Below are 14,244 nucleotides of genomic sequence, written 5' to 3'. Positions count from 1 at the left end.
TGTTTTTAAACTAGTACTTCTTTAAAGACTTGAAAATCTCAGATGAATGCCCCCCAAAAAAGGAACAGGAAGAACGAGTTAAGCCCTTGGAAGGTGATAGTGGTCTTCTCCTTGCCTTCACAACACTTAGCCTTCTCTCCTTAAAAGAGGCAAGGTCAGAACAAAACTCTACAACAGCCACTTTCTTGGAGTTGCCTTCATTAACAATGTCTACCCTCTAACCCACACAACCTGTAGTGATTACTCTGCAACTATTTTGCTTCAACTTTTTTTTATTTGAAAATGTATTTAAAAGTCCAACAATTTTTAATATAAATTATGACTCTCAAACCCATTCCCATCACTCTCAATATTGTTAAAATGATGGTAGCATACATATTAGAGAAGGTAGCTAAAGGTGAGAGAGCACCAAAGAAAAGGTTGTGTGTAAAGAACAGGCAGTAGAATAAGGCTCAAGATCAGGGTGACCAGAGATTCCAGGAGGTCCCCATCTTCCTGCCTTATCCTGTTAACCCTTTAGATCTAGTATAACCCTCAGGCTATTGAGCTACTTGCAGAGCAATTAGCTAGACTGGAACTGAGTACATTGGGAATGTATCCCTATGACCAAACTTAGACACTGAAAAACTGCAAGAAATACACTGAAATTTGAAAAAATTAGAAACTCAGTTACTGTAAGTGGGGGCGAACCAGATGGATGGTGAAATCAGCAGAGTGGACCTTAGTTCTCACATTCCTGACTCCCATTCCCATCAAACAGGATGCTTCCTGTTACTGAGCTAAGGAGACCCCTGCCTTCTCATCTCTGAGCAGGCAGGAGCTTATCTGTTCTGCCCTTCTAAATACCCTGCAAGGAAGGGGCCAGAACAAAACACCTGAGAAAACCGAAAGTGCCTTAAAGACCCTGCTCCTACAATATTTCCCCACCTAAGGCAGACTCTTCAGCCAGGTGGGCAGTGGGACACTGGTCTTCAGGCAAAACTCCCTGAGTCTTATTTGTGTCTGGTTCTAGGACTAGGGCACAGAAATACAGTTTAAATTTGGGGAGGATAAGCTGGGCTGGCTGCAGCTCTACTGTTTCTCTCCCTCCCTTCCACAACCCCACTTCACCCTGTTCAGGCCCCCACACTGCAGGAACCCCTCCCCTGGAGAGAATAAGGATGGAGCATTGCAGCACATGTCCATAAAGACGTGAACTCACGCAAGCAGAAGCAAAACACTGAGTGGAGTTTGGAGATTAGGTGCAGCCCTATTAAACCTATTTTACAAGGGGCCCTCATTGATCCATGGTTCAGGCTTAGGATGAACAAGTGGAAGTCAGGTAAGTGGAAAATATCTCGACTCTCAAGCTGTGGCTCTCAGCAGGGAGGTTGCCCCCTAGGAGACATTTGGCCACATCTGGGGACACTTTTGGTTGTCACAACTAGGGTGGACAGGGATGCTGCTAAATGTCCTACAATGCACAGGACAGTCCCTCCCCACCAAGAATTATCCAGCCCAAGATGTCAAAGTGCCTAGTTTTGAGAAAACTTGCTCTAGAGGTCTTGGAAGATCTTAAGCTTTTGTGAAGCTCTTAAGCTCATTTTAGGATGACTGTTTTCAACCTATTTATCTCACCACCCCTCCCATCCTCAGTGATCAGTAAGTCTACCCAGAGACATAAAATCCTAGTTTTGCGGCCTTCTGGGTTCTTCTCCAAGATCCCTCTTGCTCCTCTCACCTAGGCCAGCAGGGAGTTTGGCAGAAGGCAGATCCCCAAGACTAAAAAGGAATGTCTCCAGGTTAAGACCCACCCCTTAACTCCTATCCAGTGGGAAATAATAAGGCTCATGACAAGGTTGGGGTTAAGGACAGAGGTAGTAAGATGGGGTAATTAAGAGATCTCATCTTAAATTAAAATTTTAATTAAAAAAAAGAGGAAAAGATCTGAGGGAGCCAGCAGTGCTATAGAAATAGGGCTAGAGGCCTTCTGAGAGAAAGAACCTGGTACTGGCAGAGAGAGAGTGAGAGACTGTGAGCTTAAAGTCCACCATCTAAAAAGAAAGAATAGACTAGCCAGTTGTCACCCCCCAAGACCCGACTTGACATCCACTTCAGTTCACTCCAGGAGGAAAGACAAATGCAAGGAGGTAATGAGCTTCTCAGCAAAGCTGGCTTGAGCTTAGGTCATCTCACCTACCCACCACATGTAAGGAATTCCAGGTTAGGAGTTTAAAAACATATGGCACCTAGACCATCATTCAGGAGACAGGAACTCATTGCAAGTTCCCAGAAATCTCCTATCTCAGATCTGAGAGTGTCCAAGGCTTCAGCTGAGGTCCTCTGGCCAATTAGTCGTCACTTGGTCAGTCCTGCTGCCTTGACCCCATCTCCAGGAGGGGCTGCAACCAGAGGGAGGAAAAGGAGTCCAGCCCCCAAGCCTTCTGAGGCATTATGAGACAGACAGGAAAAAGAAGGGCCCTGGGTCACTGATTCTGGGAGGAGAACTGGTAGGGGCAGCATCTCTTCTGGGCTGGACAGAGTGGAGGCTGGACACATAGCAGATCCTGATTAAAGAAGAAAAAGGAAGATTAGCCTTGAAGATAACCTTTGGGAGAGTGCACCACCTGGTTCACACTCTTAACTGTTTCCACAGTGTGCTCTTTTTTTCTATTCCTCTCTGCACATCCATTTCTGTCTGCCTTTCTGGATCCTAATTCTTTCTTCTTCCTTTCATTTCCCATTCCTGCAAAGGATCATGGTTCCAAGGCAGGGGGCTAGAGGCACTGGATCAGTTGCTCTAATCACTCACCATTCCTATCGGAGCTATAAGCCCCTAGAATTGCTCCATGGCCTGTCTCGGTTTCCCTTGGATCTCATCTGCTCCTGAACTGCACCTGTCTGTGAAAAAGCACATGTGAGACCCTCCAAAACCTTGATATAGCACAGCAGGAGTTCTCCCCTGTGCCCTCCAGGGAAGAGGCTAACCCCATCTCCTTGACAAGAAAATAAATATGAAAAGGTCAAAACTAACCTCCATTCCTCCAAGGGAAGTTTCAATGCCTCCCTTCACATTGACCTTTATGAGGATGCGATTAACTAGGTCTTTTACTAGTAAGATTCTCTCACAAAGGACTCTCTCATATTTATCTCAATTTCATAATTGGTGAAAAGATTCCTTCAATATCTCCAAGCCCACCCCCTCTTTTTTTTTGGGAGGTGGGGCACGGCATGTGGAATCTTAGTTCCCTGACCAGGGATTAAACCCATGCTCCCTGCATTGGAAGTGTGGAGTCTTAACCGATGGACCACCAGGGAAGTCCTCTGTTATTCTGAGAACAGAAATGCATATTAAACAGTATTTAGAACAGAGGTGCTCAGCCCTTTCCCTGACCCAACACTCCCAACCTCCAGAGGACTTAATATGGCGCTGAGACAGTTCTTTTTTTTTTTTTGAGACAGTTCTTAATTAATAGAAGGAAGGGTTATGATTTTGGGAAAAAGCCCTCTAAGTAACTATTAAGACATATATCCCCCATCCCAATGGAGAACAATTTGCTAATTGTAAAGATAAGGGAGACTACACCAGAGACCTGAAATGCCAGATTTCAGATTTATGCAGCCTGCAAACAGAACTAGAATCCTAGCCTCTTGCTTCCCTTCAAGTATTCTATTATGCCTCCAGGTTCAGCTTTCAAAAAGGGGCATAGTTCCAGGCCACAATCCCATCTCAACCTCTCCCCACTCCTTCGTTACCATGGCAAGTCCATCTCCGGCCCCCATCTCCCCAGAGCCAATGTGAGTCAGGTGGACAAAATTCATTGGTTCCCCAATCATGGTCCGGTCAATTCGTCTCCTCTTCTTCTTCTGCTTGGAGAAGATAGGGAGTCACATCACAGTGGAGGGGGGGAAAAGAGTCTTGAAAACCACTAAGGGAAGAGCTAAGGGCCTGGGGGCAAAGGGGATATGGTATTATAATAGGGAAATCATTAGGGTATGAAAGGCAGGGCTAGAACAACACAGACGTAGAGGACACAGGCAGGGTGGTAAGAGCAGTGACCTGCACAGTGGATAGAGAAAGGGCATGTCAAAGTCACCTCTTGCTGATGAGGAAACAATGGGGCAAACTGACAGGTATTAAGCTCCACCTACAACCTCCTGTCCAACTCAAAATGGACAGGAAAAGGAAGTGACAGCTGGGACTGTTCACTCGTTCCATCATTCAGCTCCTTTATTCCATGCCTACACCAGCCTGGCCTTAGAAGCTATTCTGAGAGAGAGGTAGGCAAGAAGTGGGCTTTTCAGACAGCAGATTCCAGATGATGGGTCTTTGTCACAGTCTATGGTAACTGATTTCTGTGTGTGTTGGGGTGGGGATGGGGAGACTCACCGGCTGAGGTTTCTCTACCACACAGCAGCCCAGTTTGTGCCAAAATTCACTCATGTTCCCTGATGGTTCCAGTTTCACTCCTGTGCCTGAGGCCCCAGAGGGCTCTTGTCCTTGTGCCTTGACTCCCCTCAGGTGTTACAACGCCTTGAGTTTCAGCTGGACAGGTCTAGACAAAGTGGAGTCCTTGGAGCCCTGAGCTGAGCGGTGAAGGTCAGCGTCTCAGATCCTGAGAGACTAGCAAGGTCAGAGAGTGGGGTGGGCAGGCAGGTGCAAGGTTATGTCTTCCACAGACTTGGAACCCTGGATGAACAGAGAGTAAAGAGAGAAGAAAAGTTAACGAGAAATCCCCCATCCCCCACTCCTTGAGAAGCCTCCTGATGAGCCTGTATCTTCTTGCTCCTGTTTAAGGCCACAGTCCTGTGACCAATGTTAACCTCTGTAAACATATCCTCAAAGTATGACGCTCAGAGAAAGGCAAAGAACCAACAGGGCACCAAGGGGTTAAGAAGCTGTAGCTGCTGGGAGAGGAAGAAGGCTAGAAGCTAAGGTGACAGGATGGGAGGGGACCAGAAGATACTGGCAGAAATGAACAAAGTTGGGGTGCTCAAGCTCCACCTCCCTTCTCCCTGGGTTTAGGGCAGAAGGGGAGGAGCATTTAAGTGACTTTAAAGAGGAAATGGTGGTTTTTTGTTCTCACAAACAAGGCCTCCACCCCGACCCCCCCTTTTTCTTTACCTTACTCTGAACACCTAGATTTCCTTTACCAAGAGAGGCCCTGACTACCTAGGTCCTGGGTGACTAACTGCAGCAGGTGGGAACCTAAGAAAGTTTTCCTCAGTGAGGAATTCTTCCCTCTCTGTTCCCTGCCCTTGTTCCTCCTCATTTCCCTCATGTGAGATCCAACCCCTCCCAAAAGCCATTTAATAGTTCCTTCATTACTTGACCTTGAGATCCTTCCTGTGGACTGCCTACACTGTTTTATCTGTGTTTTGTATCAATGCACTCCTGTGTGCGCACCTCTACGTGCACACATGTGGCATGGCCCTTTCTCCATGTGTGCCTTGTGGCGATCATCTGGGCACAGGTTGTAGGTACACATGCCAGGTATCGTCTGTCCCATGAGGAGTGTTTTTCCAGGCTCCCCACCCTGTTCACATGTCGTGTCGTGCCACTCTGCTCTGCCTCACAACCCACAGGGCCTGGGCTGGCCCGCTTCCTCCCCTCATGTTGTGACCTGTTCTCTTTCTCTCTTCTCTCCTTAGCACTTCCACCCCCAATCTTCATCAGCCAACCAGATATGAGGAACTTTCCAGTAGCATTAGTGTCCAAGGACACTACTTCACTACTGCCTGCCAGGGTAGGACACATATGGGTTTCCTCTATCTTCAGTGCATTCTCCTAGTCGGATAATACAAGCAACCTCAAAGATTCCAGACAGGGCAATTTCATGGACACCATACTTGAGCCTGGATAGGAATCTCCCCTCCCTCCAGGACTGGGACCCCGATGCTCTGGCACCCTAGACTGATCTAAGAGCTAAGAGGGATTTTTTTCTCAGCCTTGAGATGAGATCACTCAAACACTGAGGTACAGTTTCTGGGGGATGGAAGGACCCAGGAATCCAGGCTTCCTCTAACTTCCCTTTCCTCCACTGGAGGGACAAGTAATGAGACAGGGAGGAAGTCAGAATGCAGCTGTCCAGAGAGGGGAGCTGTGGTCAGTGGGAAAGTCAGTCAGTCACAGGGTTTGTTGTGATGGTGGTGGTGTTGGTTGGTAAGGGTTAGGGGGTGGGAGGGGATGAAGAAAACAATGAAGAATCAGAGGAAACCCCCAACACTACCAGACACGCTGTACTAAGACTGGACTCTCCTCCAAAAACCCCCCTTGCTCAAAGCTGAGTGGACAGAAGTGGATGGTGGGAGGGAAAAGGCGAGAGGAGGTGGGGAGGAGAGAGGGAAAGGGGCAGTGGAGGGAACAAGGACGTTTCTGTTCCTTTTCCAGGGACCTGGCCAGGGCTGGGTGGAGGGAAAGTGTGTGTGTGGGACTTGGCATGAAGCGACCAATGATGATGAGAAGTGACCAGGAAATTCCATTCCCTAGGACACAGGACATAAGGGTCTCTGAAACTTGGCGGTGGGGTCAGCGTGAGAAGACTGGGCAGGGTGAATGTGGTGGTGGTGAGGGGGGAGGGGAACAAGGTCAGAAAAGGAAGTAAAAGTGATTGGCTGCCACTCTCCTTTAAAATATCTAAATCTCTAAAGAGTGAGTTGCGGACAAACGAAGTCCTGAACTGGTCAGTCCAGGAGGAAGAGGCACCTGAACCCACTACCCACTATTTCAACCCCACAAATGAAGGGGAAGGGGCTGGGTAAACAGCAGGAGAGGTCAGGATCAGATTAGATAAGGCAATATCCTGACAGTCAAGCAGTGCCTTGACGTGGCTTGAGTCCCAAATAGGAAGGGTGAAATGCAGAGCTGGAGAAGACACCAAGGTCACAACGGAGCTTAAGAACATTAAAACTGCCAGGCAGTGAGCAGGAGAATGGATGGGAGAAAGGTTCAGGGAGAAAGGATGTACACAGGTAGTTCCCTAGTCCTGTTCTAGCCCCAAACCGGTTTTCCCGGTCCCGCTGCCTCGAGCCCCAAGGCCTCCAAACCGCTGCCTGACAAGCCTTCACAAGAAGCAGCTGGGAAAAGAGAGAAAGAGAAAGAGAAAGGAGAGAATGGAGCGGGCAGTTCTGGCCATGAGCCCCGGGCTGCAGCTGGCCCTTCTGAAGACCTCCAGGGAGGAGGGCTGCTGAGGGGCTCTAGAGAAGTAGGGGGACCCCACTTTTCAGTCAAGTGACAGGCGTTTGCCCTAGCACCAACAGGGCCCTTCCCCCAGGAAGGTCTTGTGGAGGGTTAAGAGCAAACAGAGCTAGGCCCTCAACTCCCCCTCCCCAATATAATCAGTCCCATAGACTCCATTTCTGCCCCCACCCCCGCAACTCTACCCAGAAATTCTCTGCTTCTCCCAAGGCTGAACTAGGATTGGGACCTCTCTGTGAATCTTTCCGACTTTGTCACTGTCTTCGTGACTGCTTGTCTCCGATTCAGACCTTCCTGGACCAGCTCTGCTTCACTTTGTTGGCACATCCCAGCACCGAGGTTGGTGAGTCTCAAAAGAGACCTTCTTTCCACCGCCCATCTCCCCCCAACACTCCAGACCCGTCTTCCCTTCTGCTCTTTCACTGACCTCACCTGCGCACCACCGGACGTAGACAGGGACGGTTACTCACCCAGCGCACCCCCGTTTGCCACCGAGCCAGCATGTCGACAGCCGCGGACTCCCTGCTCCCCCACCCCCAGCATCCGGTGCGTCTCCGCCAGGCTGGGCAGGCGGGGCGCACCGGCAGAGGGACCGACCCCAAGGCCTCACCTGCTCTGCTCCGGCATCGAGGCGTCCGGCGGCAGCTGATGGGGGGGCTCCCGCTCGGGGCACGCCAGTGTGGGTTCCCGGGCTCGCTCCTCGGCGCGGTGGGGTAGCCGAGGGCGGACCGGCAGAGGTGGGGCTGGCCGAGGGCGGAAACGGCCGCGACGCGATTACGAAACCCGTCCGGCTGAGAGCCGGGCGCACAGCTCTGCTCGGGACAGAGGAGGCGCTGCTCTGTGCAAGGACGTGGGAGGGGCCTCGGAAGCCCCCGAGGGCCGCCGCCCTCCAGGGCGAACCCGGGAAGGTGGGCCCTCGAGGAGGGCCTGGCACCCACCCTAGACCGTCCGGAACCGCGCGTTCCCTTTGCGCGCCTGCCGTTGCGGGGCAAAAAAGAAGCGGAGCCCCGGAATCCTCCGGCCCCAACCGAGTTCAGAGATTCGCAGAAGCACACCCCCGTCCCGATCTTCCTGTACCCTTCCCCAAATGGAAGGGGGCTAGGTTATTTACCCATTGTGAGGGTGGGGAGGCAATCGGGAGGGAAGGCTGGAGAATTTTTTCTGATTCTCGAGAAAACTTCGAGTAAGCCGAAATCCTTAAATCGGGGAATAAAGGGACACTCCTCTTCTCCATCGTTATCTAGAGTCAAGATTTTTTAATCCATAAACCTAAAATTACCGGACAATTAAGTGCTCATTCATTACTCCTTCAGTCAGCACGGGGGTGCTGAAACCGTGGTGCAGACCAACAAACCTACGGAGATGCTTTAATCCTGTCTCCCTGCCTCAAGTGTTCTGGAACCTATCATTTGAATTAGCCGAGTCAGGCCGGGAGGGGGCGGGGAGTCCTTCCGCCCTTCTTAGGAGGGGCTGCATTGCAGGGGGAGACTGAGCAGACTGGCTCAGTCACTGAATTGGGAGAGGGAGTGAGAAGACAAAGCCGTCAAAGCCCCAATAGCTTTCTTTTTCTCCAGCCCAGAGCACACACCGGAGCCCTGAGGTACTCCCTCCATCTTTGGAACACGCTAGTAATTCATTGATAACAGGTAAACGAAACTGAGGGAGGGGGGCAATGGGCTGAAAAGAGATGAGAGGTGCTGCTAGTTAGGTTGAAGACCCCCTAATGAGGGTGGGGTGGGGGAACAGTTCTTTAAGATCGAAGGTGGCGCTGTGAACAATAGGTAGTTACTTGTTCACCGTTTTACATCTTTCCTAAGATCTCCATCCATGCCTTATAATTTTTTACAGACATTAATTTCTAACAATTTACATGTAGCTATTTTTCAGCATTTATCTCCCTATTTCAGTTGTCAATCTGCCTATAATTCGTCCTGAGGATAATAAAATTGTCTTCAGTTCAGTTATCTGTATCTTCCTTTTCAAGCTGTCATCTGTTTTTTTTTTTTTTTTTAGGACTCTCTAGTCCTCCTGTATCACTCTGGCCTCTACTTCCCTGTATTTTTTTTTTTTTTCCATGTTCCATTGATGTGTCTGCCCTCACCCCAAACTTATTTGTCTCCATAGGAAGGAATTTGGGGGGAGAGATGTGATAATACCGAGATTAATCCTCACCTTTCTTTTAAATCTCCTTCTCCCATTCCCAGACCTTTGCTCCAAAGAGTCAGCTTGAGGTAGGAAGGTAGGGACCTCTGTGTTGGACAACTGCCTGATTTCATGTTGCAATCAGTACAGTCCACAGGAGCTAGGTATGGGGGCAGATTTTGGAAAGGGAATGCTTCATTGTAGCTCAGTAGAGTAGGCGGAGAAGGACATGGCTAGTAGGAAAATCCAAGCCCAGAATGAGACACCTATAATGAGATGCCAGGGAGGTTCCATTCCCCTCCACCATCATCCCTTGTCCCCTCTATGGTGGCAGCATGACACAGCAAGGCCCTGTTGGGTAGGCCCTGGATTCCCACAGAGGGTCTGGACAAAGGGTGCTTGGGCGTGTCCGTGTGGCTCAGAGAGAGCTACTTTATGCTGTGTATTTGGTAATTGTGTATCTCTAAGAATAGATGGTGATATTTAGAAATTATCGTTGCCTAAAACAAGTGAATAATTTAAAATGAAGGATAGTGAGAAGCATTTATTGAGCATATATTGTGGTACAAGGCACTATCCAAGCCCTCTGAGATAAGTAAATGCGAGATATAAAGATAGATGAGGCATGGATAGAGAATATTTGGGAAAGAGAAAGCTAGCTGAAAAGGAACCTTGTGCAAAATTCGGGTACTTGGGAATTAAATCCATACTATGTTAAATTTTAAAATTTCATTGCTAATGCAAATTTTAGCTTCATTTTCGGTACAGCCAATATTCTTGACTTGATTTTAAGTGCTGATATGCTTGATTGAGTGCCTTTCTGAAATGCATTTGGTACCATATACATGTCTCTGATGAGTCAATGAATGGCTAGGGATTCTGGGTCTTTTCAGTTAATATTTTGTAAAATTTCCTTTTGCTTTTTTAATTTCAAGAGAAGCTCTGCCAGACACTCAGAATTGGTTGGACAGTTTTTATACATACACTGGTTGAAAAGGAGTCAGGTTGTCAAAGAGCTTTTTCCCTTTCTCAGATCCTTTCTTCCTCTCTTCTGCCTTTTGCATTTTCACCATTCAGATTCTAATCACAGGAATAATCAACACCAAACCCACTGAATGTCTGTTCTTCAGGAAGTAAGAATTCTTGCCAGTTCTGAGAATACTTGTATAGGATTATATCAAGCTGCAGGCAACTATGTATGTCTAACACATCAAAAAAGGGTCAGAATGGCAATTATGAGACCCTATCCAAACTGACTGGATAATTTCTAAGGTGTTTTCTAGTTTTAAAATCCTATGCTTCCCTTTCCTCCTCCATGATTCTATTCTTTAAAGAGCCTATTTAAAATAGAATTTCTAAAAAAGGTGGGGGCGGGCTGTGGGGGACTTCCCTGGTGGTCCAGCGGTTGAGACACCACGCCTCCAGTGTAGGGGGTGAGGGTTTGATCCTCGTGCAGGGGATGAGGGTTTGATCCTCGTGGGGGAACTCAGATCCCATATGCTACATGTTACAGCCAATAAATAAATAAGTAAATAAAATAAGATTTCTTTAAAAAAAAAAGGGGGTGAGCCTATGATGATGTGCTCAGCATTGTATTAAGATTACTCTGGAGGAAATATAAAAGAGACCAGCTAGATAGGCAAACTAGTACTATTAATTAAAATCCCTGTGGGAAGGTTTACTTCTTACAGTCTCTATAGTCCCAGACTAAGCCAGGGTTAGTTGGTTGATAGGAACATTTTTTTTTTTTAAATAGCTTTCTGTGCACATGTTTCTGCAAATTACTGTAGAGATGATCAGAGCTAAATATCATAGGATGATGACCTCACCTTTCCAACATGCTCCCCCACCCTTTTCCAGTCCCCAAATTACTCTCCTTCTAAGCAGCTTCTCTGCTGAGTAATGCTCAGTTCTCAGGGTTTATTTTGGAGCTTAAATCTAAGAAGACAAAGAACAATTCAGAATTCACTTTTAACATTGAAAATACCCTTGTCTACCCACTTAACATTCCTAAAACCCCTATACTCATATATAACCGTCCTCTTGATTAAAGCCTACTTTTTCTGCTACATTTATGGGGGCATTTTGGAACTTATTTAAGGTCACTATTTAGGAGTCTCAAAGCCTGGTGAAAGCTAATGGAGTGTGTTGGAGGAAAGCCTTGTGAGATGGGTGAGATGGGGATTCTATTTTTGGAGGCAGTGGAATGTTCTTTCTGCTCCTTCGGGAACATTTCAACTAATGCTTCTTGCCCCTTCCCTTGGTTAGTAAGCAACAGGGAAGTCGCAGGAGGTGTAATAGTCTAACTTCAGAGTGTGCATGGGACACATAGGAAAGGTGTACTCATTAAAACATGGAAAAGTATCTAATCTATTAAAGGATCTTCTCCTTCCAATCTAAACTTTCCTGAAATTTCCAATCCATTTGCTGTATCATCAGGTGTATTCTAGCACTGAGATCAGAGAAAAGAGATCCTGTTATAGCATAGGAAAATTAACTTTAAGAACCCAGGTTTTGTTCTGAAGGAGAGGTAGGCTAGAGAGAAATAGATAGGTGTAAGATTTATCTGTGGGCTTATAAATGGGAGTGGGAAAGTATTCATTGTATTACATACTGAGGGAAAATTAGTCAGCAGCTCTGGATGTTTTTTTGTGTGTGCAAAGCCCAGCACTTGTGAAGAAGGTGTAGACTGGTTTTTACTTGGGGAAACTCTCAGTCCCTTGAAGGAGTTAAGATTATCCTTATATAAGACACATAACAGTGATCTGTAACCCCAAACTGATGTAGTCAGGTAAACTTTACAGGCATTGTGGGAGATATTGCGAGAAATAGGCTAGATGGAGTTAAGTTTAAGGATGTCCTCCTGGAAGAAGTGAGTTTACAGTAGGGTTTAGAAAGCAGGGAGGAAGATAGAAAAATCATGGACATGGAAACCCTTTTCAGAGGTACCATGACCTATTAAACAGGAAGAAATCAAGGATATGAAACATAGTAAAAGTTCAATGGAGATTCCTCTAAGGACTTGAATGGAGCCTTGAAACTTGGACAGTATTTTAAGATGGACAGTGTAGAGTTAAGAGACAGGAGTAAGTATAGCTGTAGCATAAAATATACTAGGGAGAATGGGGCCAGATTCTGGAAGGCCTTGAAAACCAAACCCAAGCAGTAGGCAATAAATAAGTTATTCCAAGATGGGGCGGAGTTAGGAAATGGCAGGAAAAGGTAATAGAGGTAGATTACTGAAACTTGTCCTGGTCGGATTATGTACAGAGGCAAATGGGGGAAGGCCATGGGCCACAAAGAGGTGGCTGTAGCATAAATACTGATAATTGGTTTCTTTCCAGGAAGTTATGAGGGATCCTGTGAGTAGCCAGTACAGCTCCTTTCTTTTCTGGAGGATGCCCATTCCAGAATTGGATCTGTCGGAGCTGGAAGGCCTGGGTCTGTCAGATACATCTACCTACAAGATCCAGGACAGCAGCGTTGGCAAAATGACGGGGCAAGCAACCGGAACAGAGCAGGAGAAAAACCCAGAAGGCGATGCCCTCCTTGAGTACAGCACCTTCAACTTTTGGAGAGCTCCCATTGCCAGCATCCACTCCTTCGAATTGGACTTGCTTTAAGCCCAAGACTTCTCTCTTCCACCACTTTGCCCTCATTGCCTGACCTTTCAAACCCCCTTCCTTCTACTCTTTTCCCCTATCAATCTTGCTGTCTCCCCTCTACTGTGTTGAGGTGGTGCTGATGAATCTGCCTGAATTGTGTTTTATGTATTTATTTATTTATCTTACCAGTTTTTCCTCAAAAGTCCTCAAGTCACAAAGTAAAGGGTTCAAGCAATGGAGTATTGGGTCACAGGGATTCCTCCTTTATTCCCCAGACATTAAATCCAGAAAAAAGACTGGTGAGGGAGGGCACCACTGAGTTGTATAGCAGTGTAAAATGGAGGACTGATTTTTTTTTTTAGTTCATTTTAATCAGCTTTCAGAGATTGCTCAAACCTTCCTAATTTCTTGTTCCAAGCCAGGAAACACAAATATTTCTTCAGGGGTTGATGAAAAACCCTGTAAATTTTGAGATTATCTGCTATAAAACTGTAGGGTTTCTAAAAGGTTAAGGTGACCCTGCTGCTTCTTGTGATACACTTTTTTCTCAGAGAAATTAGGGGCAGTTATAGGTATGAAACAAGAGGAAATAACACAGTGTGGGAGATGATAATAAGAGAAAAGCCCTGAATCATTTCAGAAACAGTTACACTCTCAAAAGTTGTTCCTTCTTTAAGCCTGCTCAGTTTACAATTTTGCTCCTGTGGGCTGAAAACGCTGGCTGAGGAAAATCAGATTTCAAATCTTAAAATGCAATCTTGCTGTTATGATCATTTGTAAGATTTTATTCAGTCTCTAAAAGGCATAGGCGTGGGCCTTAGTATTTTAGTTTTGCCCTCCTGCATTTGCAGTGTAGAATACTGATCAAACGGGCCTTGGGCACAGTTCTTCAGCTATCTTGACACTATGAAATGAACAATCAACTCTGACCCTACACCATGTCTCCACTCCTCCCCAAATTATTGCTGCTGATTTGTGCTGCCATTTAATCACTTCTTTAATAAAGATACTCAATCCCAGGACTGGATTCTAGTTTTCTCTCTCCACAGGAAGCAGCATAGATCTAAAAAAAATTAGCTTTGCTTCCATGTTCAGCTTATATATTTTATCTGATGTTCAACTTTGAGGAAGAAGGATTTAAGTAGCCTTTATACATTATAATGATGAACTTCAGGTTGAACAGATAAGTAACAAGAAAAAGGGTGAAAACAACTTAAAAAAAATATTTTCGAGAAAGCTGTAACCAACCATTCTTGTGCTTGCCCATTGACTACCAATGTATTTGAGGTAGTAATTCCAGATGTTGCAGAAGGCACCTGT

At 46.5% G+C, this 14,244-nt stretch overlaps 2 protein-coding genes across 9 annotated transcripts; one reads left to right on the top strand and one right to left on the bottom strand.

The window, feature by feature from the left end:
- Positions 1-254: 254 nt before the first annotated feature.
- Positions 255-7,887, bottom strand: CDC42SE1 (CDC42 small effector 1). Of its 4 annotated transcripts, none has more exons than XM_081487673.1 (5): positions 7,648-7,887; positions 4,370-4,669; positions 3,736-3,846; positions 2,792-2,880; positions 255-2,546 (listed from the first exon to the last, which is right to left on the bottom strand). In XM_081487673.1, exons 2-4 carry the CDS (start codon positions 4,421-4,423, stop codon positions 2,806-2,808), a joined length of 240 nt encoding a protein of 79 aa, XP_081343799.1. In that variant the 5' UTR covers positions 4,424-4,669; positions 7,648-7,887; the 3' UTR covers positions 255-2,546; positions 2,792-2,805. The 4 variants fall into 4 exon arrangements, with proteins under 4 accessions (XP_081343799.1, XP_081343798.1, XP_081343800.1 ...); XM_081487672.1 differs by having other exon boundaries at positions 7,788-7,887; XM_081487674.1 differs by having other exon boundaries at positions 7,605-7,699.
- Positions 4,144-13,943, top strand: MLLT11 (MLLT11 transcription factor 7 cofactor). 5 transcript variants are annotated; one of them, XM_081487666.1, is made up of 5 exons: positions 4,144-4,260; positions 5,632-5,726; positions 7,388-7,520; positions 8,752-8,823; positions 12,668-13,943. In XM_081487666.1, exons 2-5 carry the CDS (start codon positions 5,667-5,669, stop codon positions 12,940-12,942), a joined length of 540 nt encoding a protein of 179 aa, XP_081343792.1. In that variant the 5' UTR covers positions 4,144-4,260; positions 5,632-5,666; the 3' UTR covers positions 12,943-13,943. The 5 variants fall into 5 exon arrangements, with proteins under 5 accessions (XP_081343792.1, XP_081343793.1, XP_081343795.1 ...); XM_081487667.1 differs by having other exon boundaries at positions 4,144-4,324; XM_081487669.1 differs by lacking the exon at positions 5,632-5,726 and having other exon boundaries at positions 4,144-4,324.
- The last annotated feature ends 301 nt before the right edge of the window (positions 13,944-14,244 follow it).

This window comes from Giraffa tippelskirchi, chromosome 5 (genome assembly GCF_054371585.1).
Source record: "Giraffa tippelskirchi isolate mGirTip1 chromosome 5, T2T-mGirTip1v1.2.pri, whole genome shotgun sequence".
Lineage (NCBI taxonomy): Eukaryota > Metazoa > Chordata > Mammalia > Artiodactyla > Giraffidae > Giraffa > Giraffa tippelskirchi.
Note: the sequence above shows the minus strand (reverse complement) of the source record. Positions and strands in the feature narration are given on the sequence as shown.

Bases quoted from the DNA above. Each gene is read 5' to 3' on its own strand.
- CDC42SE1 (XM_081487673.1), bottom strand. From the start codon at position 4,423: ATGAGTGAATTTTGGCACAAACTGGGCTGCTGTGTGGTAGAGAAACCT. The intron at 3,847-4,369 runs GTGAGTCTCCCC...TTCTCCAAGCAG, and splicing joins TGGTAGAGAAACCTCAGCCG to AAGAAGAAGAGGAGACGAAT. The intron at 2,881-3,735 runs GTAACGAAGGAG...GCTTTTTCACAG, and splicing joins CCGGAGATGGACTTGCCATG to ACAGGTGCAGTTCAGGAGCA.
- MLLT11 (XM_081487666.1), top strand. From the start codon at position 5,667: ATGAGGAACTTTCCAGTAGCATTAGTGTCCAAGGACACTACTTCACTA. The intron at 5,727-7,387 runs GTAGGACACATA...GCTTCTCCCAAG, and splicing joins CTTCACTACTGCCTGCCAGG to GCTGAACTAGGATTGGGACC. The intron at 8,824-12,667 runs GTAAACGAAACT...CTTTCCAGGAAG, and splicing joins TAGTAATTCATTGATAACAG to TTATGAGGGATCCTGTGAGT.